Raw genomic sequence first — 25754 nt, forward strand, 5'->3', positions numbered from 1 at the left:
TAGAGAGCAGTGGTGCAATGTAACAAAGTACTGTATGTTAGTAAATGTTTACAAATCTTATCTACCTAATCTCATCTGCACATTACACACTTTCTTTACACACAATATCAGTGCATAGTTACAGAAAGATGTCAAATATGTCATTACATATGTAACACTTAGTGTGCATAGAGAAATGAAGTCCCTCTCCATTCTCCTCCACCAGGCATTGGCTCAGAGGGTCAGCGGCAGATTCCAGACCGTTCCTTCTCCAAAGGCTGGAGCAGAGACCAGCCGGTGCAGGCGGTGGCCATGAGGCAGCGCAGCGCCACCACCGCCGGGTCACCTGGCATCGAGAAGGCCCGGAGCATCGTCCGCCAGAAGACTGTGGGTCAGTATCTCTCCCCTCACACCTCTGACCTTCTGCGGGGGAGATTAAAGAAAAGATAGTGCTATCAGGGCTGCCATCGACCAGTCAATTCAAGCCATTAATCGACTAGTCTTTGCGTTTAATCGGAATATTAATAACATTTTTTGTCTTCGCATAAAAGGTTTCCGTGAAAGGCTTTTACACGTACATAGCCCATTTGAGTCACGTAGCACAAGCTGTTAGCGACAAAGCAAACTGCAGAATCGCTTGAATAGTTAATGTGTGTCGAAACAAGCAGCAAGGACACCGTTAAATCAATTAACATGTAATCAATGAAATACACTTGTTGGAAGAAAATGCCGATTCACATTAAGCCCTCAACATGGAATGAAAACTTGAATCTTTCCTACGATGCCACTCTTCTCATATTATGAGAAAGAACTAACCATTGTCGAGAATAAGTGAGTTCTTTGTCTCGTTCACAAATGAAGCCGGCTTTTAAGAAGGTGTGCTCCGACAGCTAGACCTGGAAGGCACATCTTTGCTTGCAGTTTGCTTGTCACCTTCTCGAGGTCGTCCTTTAAACGTTCAAATGATCTCACACTATGGTTTCCCTGCCTGACATAATACCTTAATGTTCCAGGCGTAGCTCCCACATTAAGTGTGGGTGGTTTTCCAGCAAACGTGACAAAGCACACGCCCAGAGGACGTTTTTCTTCCTTCGACTAATAAATGAATGAAAAATTGCTCGACTAAGACCTTTTTAGCTAACTAATGTTTGGTCGACTATTAGTGCTCTCAGGCACTGTTCTGTGCAAGTGTTGAGGCACACGTGTGGCCCTTCTTTCCTGAGTGTATTTAAGAAGGCTTCTCCTTCTAAAGTTATTATTATTTGACGGGACATCTGCACTTTTTTATCCTCCTGCTGAAATGGACATGAGGTATGCATACTGTCAGGGCTGCAGAATTGCAGATTCTTTCCTTGCTTAAGCATCAAAGTCTAACATGTCTAACAGTCTAACTCCTCCTGTAGGAAATGAGTCCACGTCTGCTAACCAACATTCTTGCAGAGCTGCAGTTGTTTTGTCACATTTCTTCAGTTGACTATTGAACTGTATATTTCATAGACTTGGTCAGACTTGCATGTTGTTGTGACTGTAAGTAAACAGTGGGTCTGACAAATGTGGAGTATTGTGGTTCTAAGAGGAGACATGAGCTGTAGTGCGTCGAGCTGCCACGCCTCCCCCCGTCTTCCCTCCAGATCCTTCCCTTTCCCTGTTTCATTCTATTCCCTCCCTTTAACCGTCATCTTTCTTATATTTAAATCTCTATTTTCTGGTCATGTTTTCATCCCTTTCACTTTCCCATCCTCGCCCATACATCCACTTTTCGTCCCCTCACCTCTTCAACATTCCTCTCATTTACTTCCTCTCCTGTCTCACACTCTCCCCCCTTTTATTCTGTCCCTTCCTCGTCTCTTCTCCCCCCTCTTGCAGCGCTGCGTAGCTGCTCTACGGGGGACTCTCTGCTGTCCTCAGCCTTTATCCGCAGTGCTAAGAGTGCTCCCACTCTGGCTCCGCCTCTTCCTGTCCTCCTCCACCACCACCACCCTTTACTACCCCCCCTTGCTGACCAGCTGGCAGGTACACTCTCTTTGCACTGCCTGTCTGCCTGCCTGCCTGGAAGCGTTCTCTTCGTCTGTCAGAGATTGAAACTTGATGTCTGTCCTCTCGTCTCTATCGATTTGATTTGTTTCATTAGTGGAACAGTTTGCATGGAATCATAAAGTCCTTCCCCTTTGGACCTGTTACAGTGTGATTCTTTTCTTTTATGCTTTAACATCAAATATGTCTTTTTCTGGTGAAATACTCTCTTTGTTTAGTTTGCATGTGAAATATGGATGATCATAGTTATTTTATTTTCAATACTCTTTTTAACCATTCTTCTACACAGTTCCCCAATTTTGTATGTCTTTGTTTTAGCATTTGGTGGTAAACTTGAATTTTGCCAAATGAGAGAATAAAAAATGGCCTTGACGACCCTTTAGAATGACATCTGCAGTTGGTAGTTAAAGATATGCAATAACTGTTTTTTCTAAAATAATGAATCACAAATAAATCACATAACCAAGTTGGACCAAGAAAGCAGAGGAACTTTATATTTCCAGTCAATGCGGAGAAATGGGCACAAGCTGTTAGCAGTTAGCAAGTGAGCAACAGCACATCTAATCCATGACAATAGTCTGCACTTGTTAAGGAAAGGCATTTCTCTGAACCACGCCCAGTTTCTTGAGGAGTGAGAGACAGTGCATAGGGTCACCACTGTAGGAGCAGAGAGTGCTCACAGTGTGATAGCAGCAGAGAGAAAATGCCCTGTGTAGTACACATTCACACTCTGTGACGGCAGCTTTGTCAATGCTTCAGATAAGTGTAAAAAACAATTCTGATTTAAAGCCAATAATTCAAAAATGATTTCATAATAGAATAAACAGCCCTCTGATTTCTCTTACCAGTTTTTCTTTCAATTATATATTACAACACTACATATTTTTGTATTATCTCCCCCCTAAAAATACAAGTAAATCATTTGTTTTTGATTGACAGTGATATAAATGATGATTGATTTTATAGGTAGATGAACATAGGTTGTGTATGTCTCTGTTTCTGTTGACTTGATGCATGAAACTTGCCAGTGTTCCAGTCTGCTTGCTTGTCCCCTGCACATTTGACTAACCTGCCTGCTCACATGCATGTCCCTCTGTCCTTTAACCTGCTGCCTGCGTACATTTCAAATGACAAGCATTTATATCAACTTTGTTTCTACGCCCTCTTCGTTGAGTTCTCTATTACAGATGTGTGTGAAGTTTCATTTGCCTTGTATTCTTGGGATGGCATTTTATTCAATTCCCTTCTTTTTTGTATGCAATGGTGATGCTTTTACTTTATCATGTCTTCTGATCGATTCATTTTCTAACTATGATTTTCCTTATTCTTTGTGTGCGTTTTGTCATGAGGTCTAAAAGATCATTCAGGCTCTCTAAAAGTTGCCTTTTTTTTTAACTCTATCCAAGTGAAAACTGCCAAATTGACATAGCAAATGTTTTTACAGGCCAGTCAAATAATAAGCTTAACATATTTTCCGTACAAATCCAAAATGCGATTTATTGTTTGCTATCACAGCCACAATTCTGCTCTGAATCCTATTTATATTTGATTTCACTTTTAGGCTAAATCAAATAAGGACCAAGAGCTACATTATCTTCAAATATAATTATAAAATATAATACAAAATATATATATTTTTTATTTTTTTTAAACAAAATATTTTATTTAATTTTTTTTATATAATAAAAATTAAATTCTAAAATGTTTGAACCCCCAGAGGTGACAAAGGACTCAGTTTTCTACTTAAAAGTAGTAATGCCACATTTGAAAAGTAAATGTCCTGCTATAAGTACTGTAAAGTGTTATCACTAAATTATTACGCAAAAGTTAGATTTTATTGTTGGATTATAGCTGCTTAACTTTACTTAACTTAAATGTTGCATCTGGTTGATCTTATTTTTCCTAGTCTAAATACTGCCGGATAGTAATTTTACCAAAGGATCAACGTTTGTCCTAACCTGTAATATGCATCCCAAATAATCATGCTAAACTGTTTGTTGATTATACTTTTTTACAATACACTGTATCTAAATATTCAACTTAAAGAGCAACTTGCAGGTTAGAGACCCCAGTGAATAAATGTGTAGGAAAATGATGTATACACTAGATTTTCCCCAAAAGATACATAAATATACACTACAGTGACATCTGGCGTCGTTTTTGTAAGACATTTTTACTTCCGCATAAAAAAAGACCACCCGCGTGTGACGTCACATCAGGGAGAGTGGCCGGTCTATCGTATTAATAAACATGGTTCACAATGCTAGTTTTGACACAGAAGAGGTTGAAAATGTATATTCGTATGCATATGACGGACCACAACCTTAGAATTATGAGCCAAGAGACCAGGAGCAGCCAAGGATTAGAAGAAATAACGGCCATCGGAGAGAAATGGAGCTGTGGTGTGAGGAGAACCAGTGGAGAACTGGGCAGCTGTCTTGGTGACTGACCGGCGTTAGCTACAGTTAATGTTAGCTAACGTCGGTCACATCACAACATTGTAAAGTTAGCTATCATATATCAGGCTATAACTAAAGTAATATAGTAACGTTACTGGCAGGACTGTTGATACTGATCCATAACAGAAACTAATGCGCAAGTATCAGCCGTATCTCGCGTTACCTAATGCAACTCCACACTACGTCATACGCAGCGTCCACACGGTGGCGTGCGTTGAAGCTTGCCGGTGGGCGTGTCTGAAACTCGACCAACAACCAATCACATGAATCCCCCGCCCCGGACACACAAGCACGCGGTTTGATTGTCTAGAGCTTGTACTGGCATATGATTTGATTGGCTGATGCTTCCGTCGAAGCTTAAAAAGTTGAACTTTGCTCAACTTTTGAAGCGAGCAACGCGAGCAAACAGAAGCAACGCTACCACAATGCAGTTCGACAAAGCGTGACGTCACCCCATTCAAAGTGAATGGGCAGAAGCGTTGAAGCTTCTGCTTCCATGTGGACAAGCCCTGTGGATGTTACGGCCCGTCCACATGGCGTCAAATCATATGCCAGTACAAGCTCCAACCGCGTGCTTGTGTGTCCGGGGCGGGGGATTCATGTGATTGGTTGTTGGTCGAGTTTCAGACACGCCCCCCCCACCGGCAAGCTTCAACGCACGCCGCCGTGTGGACGCTGCGTTACGGTGCTGTGTACCGGAGGGGAGAGAGAGAGGAGCGAAGGGGGGGAGAGAGAGAGAGAGCAGCGAAGGGGGGGAGAGAGATGTAATACGGTTTCCTGATAAACGTTTAGTTTGATAGGCCTCAGCTGTGGAGAGTATGTGCTGCAGGGAGGTGGATGCACCTCGCACAACACACCCAGGAACGAAAGCTAGCTCCAGTCCTTTTCCTGTTAGGGAAACTGTGGACTCGATGTCCTGACAGGTCATCAGCTCACCATGATTAAAAATGGTGAAATGCAATGTAAAATTACCGAAAAAACACCAGCTCACTAAATCACAACCACTCAAACCAACTACAAACTACTACCGCGGATTGGGCAGAGAAGGAGTCCGAGAAAGTTGCTCCCCCATGTGACGTAATATGACGCAGTTTTTAGTAGCAGAGCTCAAAACGTCTCCTTTCCCTCTGAATTCCTGCCCTTATGTCTCGTAAAACATATCAAATCCTGCATTCACTTTTTTAATTGTAATTTTCAGGCAAGGTTAAGCATAAATCTAGTAAAAGAAACAACCTGCAAGTTGCTCTTTAAGTTAGGTGGAGTTAAGTAAGTTAAGCGGTGTAAAAAGTGAATATTCACCTCTGAATTGTAGAAGTAGAACTAATTGATAGCAGGAAATGGAAAATTACCTCAAGTACAGAAGCACATCATTTGAGTAAATGTGCTTATTTACTGTCCACCACAAAGAATCAAAGGAATACTATTCATATTTACTTTGCTTTATGTTTTGGGCTCTATGCGTTTGCAATCTTTTATTTTAGGTGTCTTTTTCGGTCTTTGTTTGTTTCATAACTGTGTTTGTGTATATTTGAGTTTACATGTCTCCTCTCCCTCATACCCCTGCACTAACCTCACTCTCCTTCCTCCATCTTCCTCCAACCCCCAGACCTCGAGGACCCGCCAATCACACTGACAACCCGCTCCTCTCGGATGCGCCACTCTTCCCAGAGCGACGAGGCTCCTCCCACTTCCTGCTCGGAGGTCTTCCAGGGAGTGGCTTGTGACCTGGAAGCCGCCGCCCCTTCCTCCCTCCCGAGGAGCAGCAGTGCCTCTGACGTCATGGAGCCCTTCATCGCCGAGCGGGTCAAAGGTGACGACCCCGAAACGAATCCCACTTTGATCCAAAACCCCCCCCACCAACACCTCTCCACAACTTCTTCTTTACTCGCAGTCAACAGCCACGCAGCTCGTCCACTCTCACAACCCCTCACCCACTCCCCCTCCCCTTTAACCTTGTCCAATGGCGTTGTCTCGTCCCCCTCAGAGGGACCAGAAAATGCTAGTGATTACGAGCAGTTCTGGCAGCAGATTGGCTCTGAAAGCAGAGGTTCTAGTTCAGATTGGGTTAGCGACTGGGATTCAGCATTCGCCTTGTCATCTGAAAAAGAGATTGATATAGAGGAAGGGGAAATGGGGGCCGGGGTTGAGGAGGACGATTTATTCTCCTCAATTAGGGACTACCTCACTAACAAAGGAAATGAGAAAAAGGAAGGATCAGCAGAGGGAGAAGTTCCTGGTCATGTAGTAGAAAACAGTGTTGTAACTTTGACAGTTCAAACAGGAATCGCTAGAACACAAATGGAATACACGGGTCAGGCAGGAGAGGTGAGACAGGTGGTGAGGGAGGACAGACAGGTAAGTCAATCAGTGAGGCACAGCAGTGTGGACTCCACTGAGGAGAATGAAGGTGAGGAGCGGAGCATCTACGAGTGTCTGGAGTTGCAGTGTCAGTGGCCGTCACCCAACGCTAGGGGCAATGCTAGCTTAGAAAGACAAGCTGCGGATAAAAAGGGAGCAGGAAGTACAGGGAAAGCAGAAGGAGGAGAAGGGAAATGTGATGGATTAAGGGAAACGGGTGAAGAGAAAAAAGAGGATGGGTCTATTTTAATAAAACCTGACACTAACATGTTAGAATCCAGCACCGAATCAAATCCAACTCCCCAAACTTCAGACCCGACAAAAACTAAAATGTCCCGCAGTAGCGCCAAGAGGCACTCCGGTGGTGTTCATGTCAGCTTCCGGCCCTCGACTGAGTCTGTGCAGTTCCACAACCCCTTGGAGAGTAAAGAGGCCCACTGGAAATCCAGGCTGCGGCGCCTCAGTCACTTCCATACATACAGCAACTCTGCCGGGGAGAGGGTGGTATCCGGAGCTGGAGCGGGCTCAGGGGCAAAGCAGGGAGCAGGGGGCTCAGGTAAGTTTGGCGCTGTGACTGGGATTAGTAGCCACAAAGCAGGGGTGCATGACAAATCAGCCTCTGGGACTTTTACGGATAACTGCGGGTCAGGAAATGCCGCAAATAGTGGGGGCCTGGAAAACTGGACTGGGACTGGAGGGGACAAGGACAAGCAAAGCCCCGGATCCTGCTCGGGATCCAACCCGGGCTCCGAGGCTCACGCAGAGCTGGCGTCCAGCAGCTCAGGTTTCTCCGGCGTGTCGTCGGGAGTTCGCGGGCGCCTGGGACGCTCCGCCTTGCGATCGCGAGCTTCCCGCTCACGCTCACAGGAGCCCGGCAGCACCGCCTCACGACACCACCAGGGGGCTCTTCTCGGCGGCGTTTATAAGTCTGTCGTCCACGCTTTGTCTTCGAAGCCACGGCCCCGAGGCCAGGGGTCCTCCCAAGGCTCTTCGCCCCAGAGGCAGGGACGCGCCGCCATGGGTGACGCGTCGCTCAGGGACCTGTACTCCCACGTCCTGGGCTACTTTGGGCGAAAGACGACAGGTGAGGGTTGCAACGAACGAACCGTCACAAAGGACACAACTTCTGGGAAGACATACTCACAAACACCAGCAACTCTCTTTTTCTTTTTGGCTGTTTTTTATCTGGTTTGTAATGATGGAATGATGTTTTTTTTTTTTGGCTGACACTCATCATCTTGCTGCTGGACTGAAATTCAAACTCCTTGTTGATGTTTTTCCTCTTGAACGTAGCCCCCCCTCCAGCCTGCCTCCTCTCAAGGACCCCCATCCCCTTACTCCCATACCTTCCCACCTGTTCCTCTACCTCGGAAGCCCCCTCCCTCCTCCCTTCCTCCTCCTATCCTCTTCCTTCTAAGGGCTTTGGGATTTTTTTAACCTTCTCTCCTTCATTCCCCTCTTCTCCACCACCTCCACCCTCTACTCGATGTTGCATGCGGCCTCCTCGCGCCTCCTTCGCCCTCCTCCCCAGAGTCCGGCCCCCTCTTCAGCTGCATGGGAGGACACGGCAGTTTACAAAAAAACACGACTGTCTGTAGCAAAGATAACATTTCAGATAAATAGAAAACAGACTTGTCTTTACACGAGAGGTGACAGAAAGCACGCAAACGTTTTTGTTGCATATACCATCAGAGCTTTCTTATTCATGTACATAAACAAAAAAGTATATCTCTTATAAAGTAATAAAAGCATAACGATTTTAGAGTAGCAAACATTAGTTTATATGTGAACATGCAGTTCATTCTTAAGCCACTAGAGTGCAGCATTGGACCTATGAGAATATTTATTATTCCTCACTTATCCACACAGAATTTGAATCCATAAGAATAGGTGTACACTTACGAAAAAAATGCCATGAGATATTATACAACATGAAAAATGCACAATTGATTCGTGATAAGGCATTTTCACAACAGCTTGTTCTCATCTCTGGCTTCAGAGCTTGGTTTAAATGATTTTGTCAATAAGATCACAGGTTCGATAGCACAGCAATTCATCACCTGAATCTATCTTGATGTGGAATCACTGTTTCCAAGGACCCTTTTCCCCTGTCTTATTTCCTACAAACAGTTTATCATTTGTCTACTTTTGTGCCAGATGTGTGGAATTTGCCAAAGTAGAATAATATTATTTAACAGGACTTTTCAATCAATCAATATTGAACTTGACTTGTATATTTTTGCAATCACATTAGTCTGGAGATCCATGCAGTCTGGAGTCCATGCAGATATGATGTGCTCTGACTGTCTGCTTGTCTGTCTGGCTGTGTGTTAAACCTCTTAAACTCGGCAAGCTAACTGTTATGCCTGATCCTAGTTCTATGAACACAGTTGGAGTCCTCTATAAGCTCAACTACACAGATCATAGCACTAACATGGATGATCTATGCTCATGAGATTACAAAACCACATTGTAATCCTGCTAGTTATTTCTATTTTTTTTAATGTTTTATTAACAAGATTTAAATGTATGGAAGGTAATACAGTTACCTTTTTTTGTTGGTATCCTGATTATGTAATCTTGTTACATGTAATCTGTTACTCTTGTAAGGGGGATATACTGTAATGTTAATTCTTGATAATAACACAGCCACAACTCAAAAGACTAAAAGGAATTGTTGCACTAGCCTCTGTGTTTGAGAACAGGCTAGCTTCTCCACTGAGTGATGTTTAATACACTTTTCAGTACATATTGAGTTTGAACGCAGCCTGTCTTGTTCTGTAGCAAGTGGAGGTTCCTTTAATCTTAACTGAAACTGTGCAACAAGGTGACATTTTCCTCAGCTAGGGGGCAGCAGAGTACAGATTTAATAACTAAGATGTATTGATCAACTCCCTGGTGTTTAGGTCTGGATGATCAGACTCAGGTTTTAAACATCAGTCTGTTCAGTAGGCAGCGTATTAAAGCTCTGATAGTTTACTGCTCTCTGCTCTGAGTTCATACACTCACACTGACTGCTGTCATTGCTACCAAGCTAACAACAACATGGTCAACATAACTGCACTAATGTAGCTCCCGATGTGCTGCCTGTTCGGCCCTAACAAGGTGAATCTCTCTCTCCGTGCATGGTGTGAATTAACTCCTGCATTGCTTCTCTGGTGGGTTTGCCTGCTGTGTTGTCGCTTTTATTTAACAATCAGTCTTTTGGCTTACTTCCAAGGCCGACAGTACATACACATCAGGACGGTTATTACATTTAAGACAAAAAATACCGTTTGTTGTATGGATATTGTAACATTTAATATAATTATCAGCAGCAATGACTTAAAAATGTCATCTTATCCCTGATATTCTGGTACACATATATTATTTTAGCGAACATCAGCAAATAAGACTTGATTATATCATGGAACTCATTTTTTTGTTTATTTTCATACGTTTTTTCATCATTTTTGTGCTTTTGTGTATTGTGGAACTCTCCATCTTTGACTATCATCCTATATCTGCCTCTAGCTAACAAAGAGGAGGTGGTCCATAAGGCTCGTCCCGTCTCCAGTGACGTGGGAAGCACCAACCCAAACTTCTCCGACCTCATGGATGAGTTTATCCAGGAGAGACTAAGGGCCAAAGGAACAGCCGTGAGTAACACACTGATTTCAAGTTTAAATAAAAGAAAAAGAAAAAGAGCAACCAATCACGGCGGATGATTGAAAAACAGTGTGTGATTTACTAAAGACAGGGAAATACATTAAAACTGTGCTTCTTTTCTTTTCCGACACACAGGGTCGCCGTGGCAGCAGCCCAGGAAGCCTGGAGGTTCCCCGGGACCTGCCGGAGCTCCTGGAGGCAGGTCACAGTCCTGGATTTCGGGCCTCAGACGATCACCGGCCTATCGATGACCCGGGCGTTCCCTCAGAGTGGACGTCCCCTGCGAGTGCCAGTGGCTCTGATGTCGTCAGCTCAGACAGCCAATCAGACTCCTTCAATGCCTTTCAGTACTCCACCTGCAAGTTTGACAGTAAGGAAGTACACCCGTTGTTTGTTTGTTTTTTCCTCCGCTGATTGGTTGTTCATGATCTGTCTGCAGATTATCTCATGTACTTCTGAACCCATCTCCCTAATATTTGTCCACAGTTATGAATGTATTATAAATAAGATGGTGCAGGGAATGAGTCCTAAACCCGGGAATGAGCTGGCATTTTAGCACTTCCGGTTCCAGTTTAGAATTGGTTTAGGTTTGGTTACATGCCAGAAACAGGATCTGTGGTGAACACGTTTTTTTGTATTGTGTTCTACAACATTAAATACATCAGTAAATACACCACCCGTAAAGGTCAGAAGCTTTACCTGTCTTAAAAACAGAGCTTCATAACAAGTGGCTAAATGAAACTACTAAACGTAATTGCAACAAAGATTAGCCGTCTTTAGCTTAGCTGTTTTTACGTGAAGTCATGTGATTGCCATGTAGTTAAAACATGTAAAAGTGGTGTTAATATGTGGTGATTATTTTGCTTAAAGGTGGGGTAGGTAAGTTTGAGAAACCGGCTCGAGATACACTTGTTGTTATATTCCATGGAATGCTCTTAACATCCCGATAGCAATGAATATCTTAAGTGCTTTGACAAAAAATCCATTAAAAAATGTCATCTGTGGAAGCCGTAGTACTGTAAAAAGCACGACCAATCATTTTAGCCGGCCCGGCTAAAATAACTGGATGGCCTACCTGCCTGTCAGCCTTCCATCTGTGCACAAACTTATCTCGTGCCCTCATTGGTCATGTGCGCGTTCGTGTGTGTTGGAGGAGGGGCTCTATAAGGAAGTGGCAGATTTGTTCCGGTTGTGTATTTTCAAATTCTAGCGATCTCGAGCCGGTTTCTCCAAAATTACATACCCCACCTTTAATAATGTGTAAGTATTATATAGTTGTGTTTATCACAGAACTTTTTTTCTGCAAAATGTCTAAATATCCAATACCGAATACCGGCTAACTTCTGGGAGCGGCCGCTGCCCAGCGCCCTTGAGCGCTTTGACGCAAGAGAAAGGGGCTATGTGGACACAGGCCCTTACTCTGTTGTAGGCCAGATATTGGTCTTGTCATAAATCGTCAATCCAAAAAGAAAAATCTTTGTAAGTTGCTGTTATGGGGTATAAATATATGTCCATTATTTGCATTGATTTGAAAATCTTGCAAGCCAAAGAAAGAACTTTATAATGATCAACTTTGTTCTTTGTTGTAGACTTCACTTACAGTTCAGAAGCTGGTGGAGGAGGAGGTGGATCTGGGGGAGGAGGGCGAGGAAGCTCATTGGACCAGGACAGCCTGGGAGGAGGCGGGGTCGGGGACGAACACGAAGTAGCAAGTTTGACGACACTTCACATCGACTCGGAGACCAGCAGCCTCAGCCACACCGTCACTGTCACTGGTATTCACTCAGAGATCTCTCTTGAAGCTTAATATCCACACCCACAGACTAAACATTACATACATATCATACACCGTGGATGTTAATTTATATATAATTGTTTAAATTAAAGAGGCCCTATTATGCTTAGGGATGGGGTTCCTGCAGTGTGTTATATAGGTTTTTGTGCATGTAAACTATCTGCAAAGGCTAAAATCCCTGTGTTCCCTTCAGAGGGAGTTTCTCTGAAAAATATGACATATCTTTTATAGATTAATGTCTAAATTTAACTTTTAAAGCCAGCAATGAGGTGTAGTGTCAGATTTTCAACACCCATCATTCACATTTCAATCACTTCAGAAGCAGCTCTACATTTTAGCCAGTAAATCCTGAATTTAGCAAGTAATTCTGTCTCCTGGACAGTTTTTCAAATGTGTTTTTCCTCTCCTCATGTGTGTAATATATCAATCTTTGTCCAGGTTCTGAAAGTGCGTCTCCCATGCATTCCCTCGGGGGTTCTCGCTCCCAGACACCCTCCCCGGCCACGCTGACAGCAGACCACGCTGACCACACACACTCACACTCACACCTACAGCTGGACCAGAAGCTCCACAACTCAATGCTGCAGACTCCAGATGACCTGGGTAAGAAAAACTCACACACTCTCAAATATGTACTTCTTTATCTGAGCAACACTAACTGATCCTTTCATTGACTGGTTATAGAAACCAGTGAGTTCCCAAGCGAGGACTGCAGCGTCATGGCGGGCGGCTCTCTGACCGGATGGCACGCAGATGTTGCCACTGTAATGTGGCGACGGATGCTGGGTATCCTGGGCGACGTCAACACAATCAAAGACCCAGAGATCCACGCTCAGGTCTTCGACTATCTGTGTGAACTGTGGCAAAACCTGGCCAAGGTGTGTAACCAACACACACTAATAACTATATCACTAACTAAGATGGGACACTTTCTATTAAGAGTTTTTAAAATGTATGTTTTCTTTCCAGATAAGAGATAATTTGGGCATTTCTCTGGACAACCAGTCGTCTCCCCGGCCCCCTGATCTGATCCCGCCTTTGAGAATCCTCACGCCCTGGCTTTTTAAGGTAGGCCTGACCATGGGATCACTACAGGACCCTTGATATTTAATGTAATCATTTATTTTCAACTAATTCAATATTAATATATACAGTTATGGTACAAGAACACAAAGTAAGTTCGAGCGTGAGGGTAAAAAGCATAGCTCATAAAAAATAGCCCTCTTTTGAGTTATCAAGGGACATCGTTTTGGGTCAATGACGTCAAATATTATTGCAAAATATGTACAAACTCTGTGAAACATACGTTTCAAAACAATCAAAACATTTGCAAATTTCATTTTAGGAACATTATTACAATAACAGAAAATGAAAAGAAGAACCAGCACCTTACCGTGGTGGAGAGGTTTATGTGCCCTGATGAACCTGGGGGCTGTGTTGTCTGGAACATTGTGTTCCTGGTAGGGTCTCCCATGGCAAATTGGGCCCACCACCTACGGGAAACAGCGATGGGGTCGGGTGCGCTGCCAGAAGGGTGGCAGTGAAAGCAGAGGGTCTCGACGGACCAGACCCGGGCGACAGAAGCTGGCTTTGGGGACGTGGAACGTCACCTCTCTTACCTCATTCACACCAACGGTGTTTCAGGGCCGGTTCGGAGCTGGAGCTTGAAAAGCACCGGGTTTTCTTGTTCACACCGCAGCGGAGCAGCCTCTTAGCTCCGGAATCCGGTTTGTTTCAAGCACCAAAAAATTGTCCGGCTAGAGCAAAAGCACCGCATACGTCACGCTTACGTCGAGGCGGGAGCAGGGGCGGGATCAACTCCTGAACAACAACAAAAAGCCCGAGTTTTATCCAGTTTGTACACAACGATGGAGAAACTTAACAAGCAGCAGTGGTCCACTGAAGAGACCAGCTACCTACTGGTCTTCCATTTCGTTTCGACAGAGCAAAACCAAAACGAGTAGCGCTTCAACACAATCGGCCATTGTTGTTGTTGTCGGTGTGAGCTGTGAGGGGTTCCGCGCGGTTTGGCTTTATGAAGCAGGCACGCAAACGGTTACGTCATGACGCAAACGATGACGCAATGACGCAGCACCAGTCGGACTCTGGGCGGTGTGAAAAGAGCCGGAGCTAAACCGAAGAACCGGTTCTGAACCTGAAAAGCTCTAGCACGGAGCTTGAACAGGAGTTGCGTTGGTGTGAAAGAGGTATCTGGGGGGGAAGGAGCCGGAGCTTGTGCGGGAGGCGGAGCGTTACCAGTTGGATCTGGTTGGGCTCACCTCTAAGCACAGCGTCGGCTCTGGAACCTTACTTCTGGATAGGGGTTGGACTCTATTCTTCTCCGGAGTTGCCCAAGGTGTGAGGCGCCGGGCGGGTGTGGGGATACTCACAAGCCCCCGGTTGGGTGCTTCTTTGTTGGAGTTTACCCCAGTGGACGAGAGGGTCGCCTCCCTACGCCTGCGGGTTATGGGGGGGGGAACTCTGAATGTTGTGTGTGCTTATGCACCAAACAGCAGTTCAGAGTATTCGGCCTTCTTGGAGACCCTGGAAAGAGTCCTGTATGGGGCTCCTGAAGGGGACTCCTTAGTCTTGCTGGGAGACTTCAACGCACATGTGGGCAATGATGGAGACACTTGGAGGGGCGTGATTGGGAGGCCCACCTGATCTGAACCGGAGTGGTGGTTTGTTACTGGATTTCTGTGCTAGTCATGGATTGGCCATAACAAACACCATGTTCAAACATAAGGATGCTCATAAGTGTACGTGGTACCAGAGCACCCTAGGCAGAAGGTCCATGATCGATTTCGTTATCGTATCATCGGACCTGAGGCCGTATGTTTTGGACACTCGGGTAAAGACAGGGGCGGAGCTGTCAACTGATCACCATCTGGCGGTGAGCTGGGTCGAGTGGCGGGGGAAGCCTCTGGACAGACCTGGTAAGCCCAAACGTGTAGTGCGGGTAAACTGGGAACGTCTGGAGGAGGCCCAAGTTCAGGAGGCCTTCAACTCACACCTCTTGCGGAGCTTTTCGGGCATCCCTGTGGAGGCTGGGGACATTGAACCAGAGTGGGCGGTGTTCAAAGCCTCTATTGCCGAAGCCGCGGCGGGGAGCTGTGGTCTCAAGGTCTTAGGTGCCTCAAGGGGCGGTAACCCTCGAACCTCCTGGTGGACACCGGTGGTCAGGGAAGCCGTCCGACTGAAAAAGGAGGCCTTCAGGGATTTGTTATCCCGGGGGAGTCCCGAGGCAGTTGCAAGGTACCAACAGGCCCGAAGGACAGCAGCCTCAGCCGTGGCCGAGGCAAAGCAGCGGGTGTGAGAGAAGTTTGGAGTAGACATGGAAAAGGACTTTTGGGTGGCACCAAAGTTGTTCTGGAAAACTGTCCAACACCTCAGGAGGGGGAAGCAGGGAACCATCCAAGCTGTGTACAGTAAGGATGGGATGCTGTTGACCTCAACTGATGGAGTGTTAGGGCTTTGGAAGGAACACTTTGAGGAACTCCTGAACCCGACAACTCTGCCCTCTATGGTAGAGGCAGAGCTGGAGGATGACGGGGGATCAACACCAATCTCCCGGGGGGAGGTCACTGAGATAGTCAAACAACTCCACAGTGGCAAAGCCCCGGGGGTGGATGAGATCCGCCCAGAAATGCTGAAGGCTCTGGGTGTTGAGGGACTGTCATGGTTGACACGTCTCATCAACGTTGCGTGGAAGTCGGAAATAGTACCGAAGGAGTGGCAGACTGGGGTGGTGGTTCCCCAAAAGGGTGATCAGAGGGTGTGTGCCAATTATAGAGGCATCACACTACTCAGCCTCCCCGGGAAAGTTTACTCTAAGGTACTCGAAAGGAGGGTCAGGCCGATTGTCGAACCTCAGATTGAGGAGGAACAATGCGGATTCCGTCCTGGTCGTGGAACGACGGATCAGCTTTTTACTCTCGCAAGGGAGTATGCTTATCCGGTTTACATGTGTTTTGTAGATTTGGAGAAGGCGTATGACCGGGTTCCAAGAGAGTTACTGTGGGAGGTGCTGCAGGAGTATGGGGTGAGGGGGTCTCTACTCAGGGCCATCCAATCTCTGTACTCCCAAAGCGAGAGCTGTGTCCGGGTCCTCGGCAGTAAGTCGGACCCATTTCCGGTGAAGGTTGGCCTCCGCCAGGGCTGCGCTTTGTCACCGATCCTGTTTGTAATATACATGGATAGGATTTCGAGGCGTAGTCGTGGGGGAGGGGGTCTGTAGTTCGGTGGACTAAGGATTGCACCACTGCTTTTTGCAGATGATGTGGTTCTAATGGCTTCATTGGTCTGCGACCTTCAGCACTCACTGGATCGGTTCGCAACCGAGTGTGAAGCGGCTGGGATGAGGATCAGCACCTCCAAATCTGAGGCCATGGTTCTCAGCAGGAAACCGATGGACTGTCCACTCCAAGTAGGGAATGAGGCCTTACCCCAAGTGAAGGAGTTCAAGTATCTCGGGGTCTTGTTCTCGAGTGAGGGAACAATGGAGCGTGAGATGGGCCGGAGAATCGGAGCAGCGGGAGCGGTACTGCAGTCGCTTTACCGCACTGTTGTGACGAAAAGAGAGCTGAGCCAGAAGGCAAAGCTCTCTGTCTACCGGGCCATTTTCATTCCTACCCTCACCTATGGTCATGAAGGATGGGTCATGACCAAAAGAACGAGATCGCGGATACAAGCGGCCGAGATGGGTTTTCTCCGCAGGGTGGCTGGCGTCTCCCTTAGGGATAAGGTGAGAAGTTCAGTCATCCGGGAGGGACTCAGAGCTGAACCGCTCCTCCTTCGTGTCGAAAGGAGCCAGTTGAGGTGGTTCGGGCACCTAGTAAGGATGCCACCTGGGCGCCTCCCTAGGGAGGTGTTCCAGGCACGTCCAGCTGGGAGGAGACCGAGGGGCACACCTAGGACCAGGTGGAGGGATTATATATCTTCGCTGGCCTGGGAGCGCCTTGGAATCCCCCAGTCAGAGCTGGTTGATGTGGCCAGGGAAAGGAAAGTTTGGGGCTCTCTGCTGGAACTGCTACCTCCGCAACCCGACCACGGATAAGCGGGAGAAGATGGATGGATGGATGGATGGAATTTGCCATGTTTTTAATGTATTTATTTTGATAAACAGAACTCAAAATGCATTTGTTTGCTAAAAATCATTAAGACAGTTTAAACATCCATAGAGACAGTTATGCATCCAGAACCAGGCCGGTTAAGCCCTTATCTTGCATGGATACGTTTATCATCGTATGTATTTATTGTGTGTGTTTCCTCCAGGCCACCAAGCTGACTGAGCGTTACAAGCAAGGGAAGCTTCACGCCTACAAGCTGATCTGCAGGATCATGAAGAGACGGCAAGATGTTTCCCCAAACACTGACTTCCTCACACACTTCTACAACATCATGCATCAGGGACTGCTGCACCAAGACCAGGTGGAGTGTGTGTGGCTGTCTGACAAAACAATTATGTAGAGCAAAGTTTGTAAGAAAAAAACCCATTCAGATCAAGCAGGGATTTGTTTGTGCAAATGCTCTCTAGTCGGCGCTGCTATTGTTATATATTATTATTTTTTTTTTCCACAATACTTTATGAAAAAAATTCAGCCTTTTGAAATGTTGAAAAAACTAAACATAAAACACAAGAGTTTAGAAAATGCTGGAACATTTATATAAAATCAAACATGCTTTATCTGAATATAAAAATATAAAAATGATGACTGCTATTGTGATATATATTGTTTTCCACAATATTTTTATTTAAATGTATAACAACATAAAATACAGCCTTTTAAATTAATAAGGTCAAATTAAATCACAATTTTTTTTGCTGCATTCACTCAGGAGACAAACTAAAAACAAAAGGAAATTAAGAAAAAGTAAAAAATGTTAATCGAGTACACAGTGGAGTACTGTATATTAAAGGTGGGGTAGGTAAGTTTGAGAAACCGGCTCGAGATACACTTTTTGTTATATTCCATGGAATGCTCTTAACATCCCGATAGCAATGAATATCTCAAGTGCTTTGACAAAAAATCCATAAAAAAATGTCATCTGTGGAAGCCGTAGTACTGTTAAAAAGCACGACCAATCATTTTAGCCGGCCCGGCTAAAATAACTGGATGGCCTACCTGCCTGTCAGCCTTCCATCTGTGCACAAACTTATCTCGTGCCCTCATTGGTCATGTGCGCGTTCGTGTGTGTTGGAGGAGGGGCTCTGTAAGGAAGTGGCAGATTTGTTCCGGCTGTGTATTTTCAAATTCTAGCGCACTCGAGCTGGTTTCTCCAAAATTACCTACCCCACCTTTAATTGTTAAGGGTTCAAAATGTTTATAGGAAAACATATATAAGTCCACAAGCTCGCGTTGTTACTGCAACTAGTTGCCAGATTCATCGTCGGTTAAATCCAAATCTTTAACATAATTAATAAAGGGCCTCCTTATGTTGTCAAATAAATTCTGCCTTTAATATGTAAGATATCCTCTCAAATTGATTGCTTGTAACATCTGTCGTGAGCCTTTTGCCAAATCAATGTAATACATATTTTGACTTAAAGCATGTCTCGTTTTTAAAACATGTATTTATGTTTCGTCCAGTACAATTTGTTTTTAACCTGTTAAGCCCGAGAGACCCCGGTACCGGGGCACTGCCGCAACATCTTGCAGGAAACAGTGTCTGAGGGCATGTTCATTTAATAAAACTATGAATGTTTTATATCCATGTAACGGGAAGAAACTCATCTAACTGATCATTTTTATTTTTTTTTCAAAAGAAAACCCACAATGCTAACACTGAGCCTCTGAATCAGCAACGAGCGAAAAATGCTAACACCTTACTGCACCGAAAATCACTCACAAAACCTTATTATTTATCTTTTCACCACATCCAACACATCGATTCACATCGTGAGGTGACACAGAATCGATTGACATCGACATTATCACTGAATTATACGTATTTGCGACGTTATAAGCAAAAACGGACATCAAAACAGGTGACGCTAGGTAGCTAAAAATGCTAACATTTTTATCTTGGCTCTGTCGTCTCTCCAAAGTGGTCTTCAATGGCATTAAAACGATAAAAACGCTGCTGAAGTTAATCCATAGGTTAATCCAATGTGTCTGTGTCCCTTTGAAATGATTTCTGATAATCCATAAGCATTAAAACTGCTTTTCCGTTTCTAGATGTCAAAGCTAGAGATAGGTTCACTCTGATGGAAAGTTACATGCGCAAAGCCCCCACCTTTTCTCTTCACAATGAGTGTGTGAGGGGGACTCCCCCTTCGATTATATTGGCTCTAACGGTCAGAAAGAGGTGTCAACCATCAAAATCGAGCAAGGGAAGCCAGAGATATGGAAAATCCACCCAAATGACCCCAGAAGTGGTTTATTTTTGCTAAATCTCTCTAAAAAGGTCAAATGTAACTTGTTTTGCATCAATCTTGATACAGGGTATTTATTATATGTTGTACTTTGGATTCCTAAAGCTTTTAGTCTACTAACCCATCATCCAAGGGTGGTTTTCACTATAAGTAAAACAAAATTTTTGGACGGACACTATAATTTACAGTTTTTTACTATGTTCAATCTGAATTTTCTTTAAAATAAAAAACATCTATATTGATTCTGACTTTTCTACATCCAACTCACAGGTTTATCATTACTTTGAGAAAAAAGATTATTAATTTAAGCCTTTTAGAAGGGAAGATATGGTCATTTGTTCTGGGAATGTCATTTTCGAGCCTGAGACCTGAAAAACAGGCTCAGGGCTTAACAGGTTAAAAAGTCTTCTCTACTGTACTACATACTTATTGCCAGAATATTTTTCTGTCTATAGCTGTATTTTTTAAACAACATAATGTTTCTGCAGGACATTGTGAACACCATCATAAAACACTGCAGTCCCCGCTTCTTCAGTATCGGTCTCCCTGGAGCCACCATGTTGATCCTGGACTTCATCATCGCAGCGTCAAGAGTCACCGCATGCTCATCGCTCAACGTAAGAAACAGGATCACACTCATATGCAGCAATTATTATATAGTATATATTACATAGTGTCATGATTTCCTGTGTCCTTCTGTCTTCTATCTTTGTGTCTTTTCTCCACCCCTCCTCCTCTATCCCAGGCCCCCAGGGTGGAGGCCCAGATCCTGCTGGGTTCTCTGGTATGTTTCCCAAACTTCTACGAGGAGCTTCCAGCCCTCCACCCCACCACAGCTGATGTGGTGCTCACCAAGTTCCCTGACGTCAAGGTAGATAGTAGCAATAGCCGCGTTCACACCGGAGTACTTTCCCCACAATAGTTCATCAGAACTCAGATATATTTGCGTTCACACCAAAAAGCCCCCTGAACTAAATTAGTTCATCAGAACCATTTGTACCCCCTTTTCAGTCCCTGCTAGAGAGCAGGGACTTTCGTGGGAGAAAAAGGTTCCTATGTCTGATTGGCTGGGCGGAATGCAAACCACGCCCCGTAAAACTCCCAAAAGAGTTTTGTGAAGCTGCCATTTTATTATCCTCGCATTAGCATTATTAGCATTAGCATTAGCTCAGCGCACAAACGCAGAGAGACTAACTTATGGCAACACAAAAGAAAACATGGGAGCGGTGGAGATGAGGAGGTGTCTGCATTCTGGCGATTTACTCGGAAGGCTTCAGTAGAAGCTGCTGGGAGTCCCAGCAGCTTCTACTGTTCTACTTCTACAGCTTCCCAATTCCGGGGACTTCCGGCCGGGGACTCCGGGTGGCAGTATACGCCGTGAAGTGGTTTGCGGCCTGCCAGTAAACCCAAAGCAGAAGAAGAAGAAGAAGTCAGCGGCTTCATTTGCCTAATCCACCCCCAGGAACTCATTGCGGTGTGAACGCGATCTGCTTTAGTTCATCAGAACTAAAAGAGTTATCATGAACTGAGTTCTCATGAACTATTGTGGGAAAAGAACTTGGTGTGAACGCCCCTAATAATAATTAGGGATGAACCGATGCATCGGCCATACATTAGTGACTTGTTGACCATGTTTATGTTTTGCTTGGCTATGTGACTGGGAGATTTAACTTGAGTGTAATTTCATTAAAGGTCACCTATTATGCAAACTCCACTTTTTCATGTATTTTATACATAAACATGTGTCCCCTCTGTGTAAAGAGATTCTGAAAAAATATTTGCTCTCTTTTTGTCCTGATCCATTTATATAAAAACCTGAAAATGAGCTGATCAGATTTTGGCCACTTTATGATGTCATAACGTTTTTTTGGCTTGTGTAACCATTAGCCAATAACCAACCAAGGTTGAATCTAGAATCTCCTCCTAGAGCACCATTGTGTTCTTTTTAACCAAATATCTCTCAGAGGGGCGTGGGGAGTGGCTCCTTATTTTCATCTAAAGTAACAAACCCAGAATCAGCACTTTTGGAACAGGGCTGAAACAGAGGGGATTATGGGATGCTACAATGATCTGTTTGGTATTTCGAGCCAAACACTTCAGAGACATGTTTTGTATATATCTGAGACCTATAATATATTGATGAAAAACAGTATAATAGGGGACCTTTAAATTAAAAGGGACAACATTTAAAGTCTGTCATTTTGAACAGACTTTAAATGCTATCCTTAACAGCGGTCTGCTATCCTTAGCAACGGTCTGCTGTCCTTAGCAACGGTCTGCTGTCCTTAACAGCGGTTTGCTATCCTTAGCAACGGTCTGCTATCCTTAGCAACGGTCTGCTGTCCTTAGCAATGGTCTGCTGTCCTTAACAGCGGTCTGCTATCCCTAGCAACAGTCTGCTATCGTTAGCAACGGTCTGCTGTCCTTAACAGTGGTCTGCTATCCTTAGCAACGGTCTGCTATCCTTAGCAACGGCCTGCTATCCTTAGCAACGGTCTGCTATCCTTAGCAACGGTCTGCTATCCTTAGCAATGGTCTGCTGTCCTTAAAGGTGGTCTGCTATCCTTGGTAACAGTCTGCTGTCCTTGGCAGCGGTCTGATAGCGAAAAGAGCAGACCACAGAATGTTCAAAATTGACCAATCGGCATCGAGTACTCAACAAAGCAATGTAACAAACAGGTTCTGAGTTTGTTATAAAAGAAGATATGCTTTATAGGAAAAGTTCCTACGAAATGTTTTGATAAACAAACAAAAACAATTCTCTAGGTAGAAAGATGATAACAGTAATGACGTAAAAGTTGTATCATTACAATATCCTTACCACCTTCTAACATGTCAGGATACTTTAAAACTGCCCCCATCTCTGTGTGTAATCCAGGTCAGTCAAAACCCTGTAACACATCAGGCTGCTGTCAGCGGGGGGTTATAGAACCAAACTATTAGGTTAATGTCTCATTACTCATTCTTGTACCAGTCCAGAGCTATTGCAGTGATGTTGTTATTGTTGTTGTCGCCGTGTAAACAGATAATGCCATGCGTGGCAGCACCTCAGCCCCGCTCACTGGTTCCTTACAAAGCACATACTTGTTCTGAATCACTGAGCGGACATTAGCAGCGACCAGAGGGACGGGACCAGCGAGTGTGTTTGAAAGTTGATGTAATCCCATGCATCACTTTTCTCACTATCTGAAAAACCAATGCAAGTTTGAGTCTTTGTGACACACACCTAACTTTGTGTGTGGGACCTGTAGAAGAAGTTGCGACATGCATGTAGATATGTCTGATGTCTTGTATTGTGTGAATTCACTGTCTTTTTGTGTATGCTTTGCTTTTTAGGAGCACATTATCAAAACCATCCTGACCTCTGCCAGGGACGAACCCTCTGCTCCTGCTAGGTAACATATTTCATTTTTTAATATCATAGTTTGTGGTATAGAGTTGGATAGCTTTTATTTAAATGTGTTTCTATTTTTTAGTCCCCCAACATTTAGAAGAAGACGTATATTATTAATTCCAGAAGGGGAAATCTAGTTTTCACTCTGTTGTTATCCACCTTATGCTTGGCTTGCTTTAGGGCGCTTCCACATTTGATATTCCTAATATCTACGTGTGTAAAGCATGTTTACATATATGTGGAGTTTTGCAGGACTATCTATTACTGTGTGTGTATAACAGCATCACATGCTCACACAGTGTGTTTGTGTTCCTTCAGGTGTGTGGCTCTGTGCAGTCTGGGGATCTGGCTGTGTGAGGAGCTGGCTCACGGGACTCAGCACCCGCAGATAAAAGACGCTCTCAATGTCATCTGCGTCACTCTGAAGGTCAGTGACTATTCAAAATATAGCTTATTTAATGGTCATTGAAGGGTTGCATTTCATTTGGAATCCAATACGTTTTTATATTATTAAACAACATATTTGTTTTTTTATACCCAGATATTTTTAAGATTATGACATAATCTTTTAATGATAACAAGATTTTTTTTTTTTATATTAATCATACATCATATATAAAACACAATATTTGAATATTGTAACAAGATATTTGAATATTTAAACAGCATATGTTTATTATCAAAAATGTATTTTCATATTATGATAAGATATTTTCATTTGATAACAATACATTGTCAGGTCAAAACAAGATATTGTCCTTCATAAACATCATATTTTATGTTATAAAAATAATTTTAAACATTATACAAATATATTTCCATATTTAAATCGATATTTTAGCTTTTGACCAGATATTTGTAATGTCAAAACATTTTAATGTTGCTCTTGTATGCATAATTATAACAATATTATCCACCATGCTCAATTTAGTCTCACCATTGTCTCAACTCAAGAATGAATTAGAACATCATCAAGGAGAGTCAAATACGACTTTTATTTTTCCTCTGCACACCTTTCCTCATTCAAACCCCGAGTGTGACATCAATAGCTAGTAATATTAATAAACTGTTATAATAACAAAAACTTCCAATACAAACGAATACTGATATATTTTTCTTCTTGAATGTAATTCACAATCCTCTTTTTAAACAATGGTTTAATACCACACAATGAGAGCTGCATTGCTAGTGTTGTGTAGCCAAAGAGTGATAAACAAACATTTTCTTGTAAATTGCCTCAGTTGGTATTGTCTGTTTCAGGCCTGTGGATCAGAAACACTGTCCAACATTCACTGTCTCATCTGCCGCCAAGTGGCTCTAGATGGACACACACACATACCTCTTCCACCTTGGAATCCCTAGCCCGTGTATCGGCAGCCAATGGCCAGCTACAACATCACATCAACACACACACACACACACTAGCATTCACTGACTCCTGGGAGCAAACCCTGGACAGTCAATATGTTTGGTCCTCCTTCAGATAGGACACTAATCCAGAGGGAATGCTGCAAGCTGTGCACACATCTTGTCCACTTGCATCTCTTGCCTTCATACCAGCAGCCAGTAGCCCCACACACAGGCCCAGTGACATTCAAACACACACACACACAATCACACACACATAAACAAAGCTGTAGGGATTGTCATATTTCCATGTGGAGCCACTTCCTGCCGTCTTGTTCCCGCTACCCGCTCCTCCTCGTATCTAGAAGCATTTTTAGTTTCCATGTTGTAATCCTCATTGTAGCATCTGTTATTTATTTCTCTTGTCACTAATTGACCTGCATGCTATTGTATAAATAAAAGAAAGATTAACACCCTTATAATATATAACATTAATAATAATAATAATGGGTTTAATTTATAAACGCACTTCATATCTGAGTTCAGATCCCGAAGTGCTACAAGCATTTAGCATGGAACTAAATAAAAACAGTACACAACACGGTAGAATGATTAAAAAGCAGTAAAAACAAACAATGAAATAATAAAAGGGTAGTAATAAATAAAAGGTCTAGGGAAAGGCTCTATTGAACAGATGGGCTTTGAGGCCTTTTTGAAAAGCCTCCACGGTCTGTGCTCTCATGTGGTCGGGGAGAGCCTTCCACAGTCTGGGAGCAGCCGAGCAGAAAGCCCGGTCTCCCATAGTACGGAGCTTGGTCCTGGGGGGTTTGAGGAGGTTGGTTTTGCTGGAGCGGGAGGTCCGCAAGGAAGTATGAGGGGTGAGGAGTTCCTTGAGGTAGGGGGGGGGGCAGTTCCATGGATATACATTACAAGAATAAAGGATCACAATAAATTCGATTTGATAATATAGGATTATGACAAACGTATTTGTTGCCCCAGTTAAGAAGCAGTTGTGCATTATAGATTGATGCAGGAATGAGTCCTAAAACCCGGGAATGAGTTAGCATTTTAAGCTCTTAAGCTTCCATTATTTTAAAGTCAATTTATTTTTAAATGTTTTTTTTGGTTAGATGCCTTAAATAAGGAATGTGGTAAATATTCAGGATTCTTTTACGTTTTGTTCTAAAATATGTGTATGAAGAACTCAGATTTTATACTTTAAAAAAGTGGCGTTCCTTAATTGTAAAACAATTACAAGTAGAGACCTGCATTCAAATCTTTCTTAAGTATACTTTTAAGCCAATACTTTCATACTTTTACTTAAGTACCAAAAATTAGAGTACTTGTTTCCCGAATCATATATAT

General features: G+C 43.8%; 1 protein-coding gene across 6 annotated transcripts in view; it reads left to right on the plus strand.

Annotated features, from left to right (window-relative positions):
- ralgapa1 (Ral GTPase activating protein catalytic subunit alpha 1) overlaps window positions 1-25754 on the plus strand; it is a 92999-nt gene that overhangs the window by 16228 nt on the left and 51017 nt on the right. For 2 of the 6 annotated variants that reach the window (XM_034135203.1, XM_034135204.1), the window contains exons 17-30: window positions 206-370; window positions 1846-1992; window positions 6079-7914; window positions 10344-10468; window positions 10614-10848; window positions 12068-12253; window positions 12712-12876; window positions 12958-13151; window positions 13243-13341; window positions 17548-17703; window positions 20137-20265; window positions 20394-20519; window positions 22985-23043; window positions 23361-23469. In XM_034135203.1, coding sequence (XP_033991094.1) covers window positions 206-370; window positions 1846-1992; window positions 6079-7914; window positions 10344-10468; window positions 10614-10848; window positions 12068-12253; window positions 12712-12876; window positions 12958-13151; window positions 13243-13341; window positions 17548-17703; window positions 20137-20265; window positions 20394-20519; window positions 22985-23043; window positions 23361-23469 — 3731 coding nt within the window. The remainder of the gene's footprint in view (window positions 1-205; window positions 371-1845; window positions 1993-6078; window positions 7915-10343; window positions 10469-10613; window positions 10849-12067; window positions 12254-12711; window positions 12877-12957; window positions 13152-13242; window positions 13342-17547; window positions 17704-20136; window positions 20266-20393; window positions 20520-22984; window positions 23044-23360; window positions 23470-25754) is intronic. The other 4 variants (XM_034135206.1, XM_034135205.1, XM_034135207.1 and 1 more) reach the window with 4 other exon arrangements.

Source organism: Trematomus bernacchii, unplaced genomic scaffold (genome assembly GCF_902827165.1).
Source record: "Trematomus bernacchii unplaced genomic scaffold, fTreBer1.1, whole genome shotgun sequence".
In the NCBI taxonomy this organism is placed as follows: domain Eukaryota; kingdom Metazoa; phylum Chordata; class Actinopteri; order Perciformes; family Nototheniidae; genus Trematomus; species Trematomus bernacchii.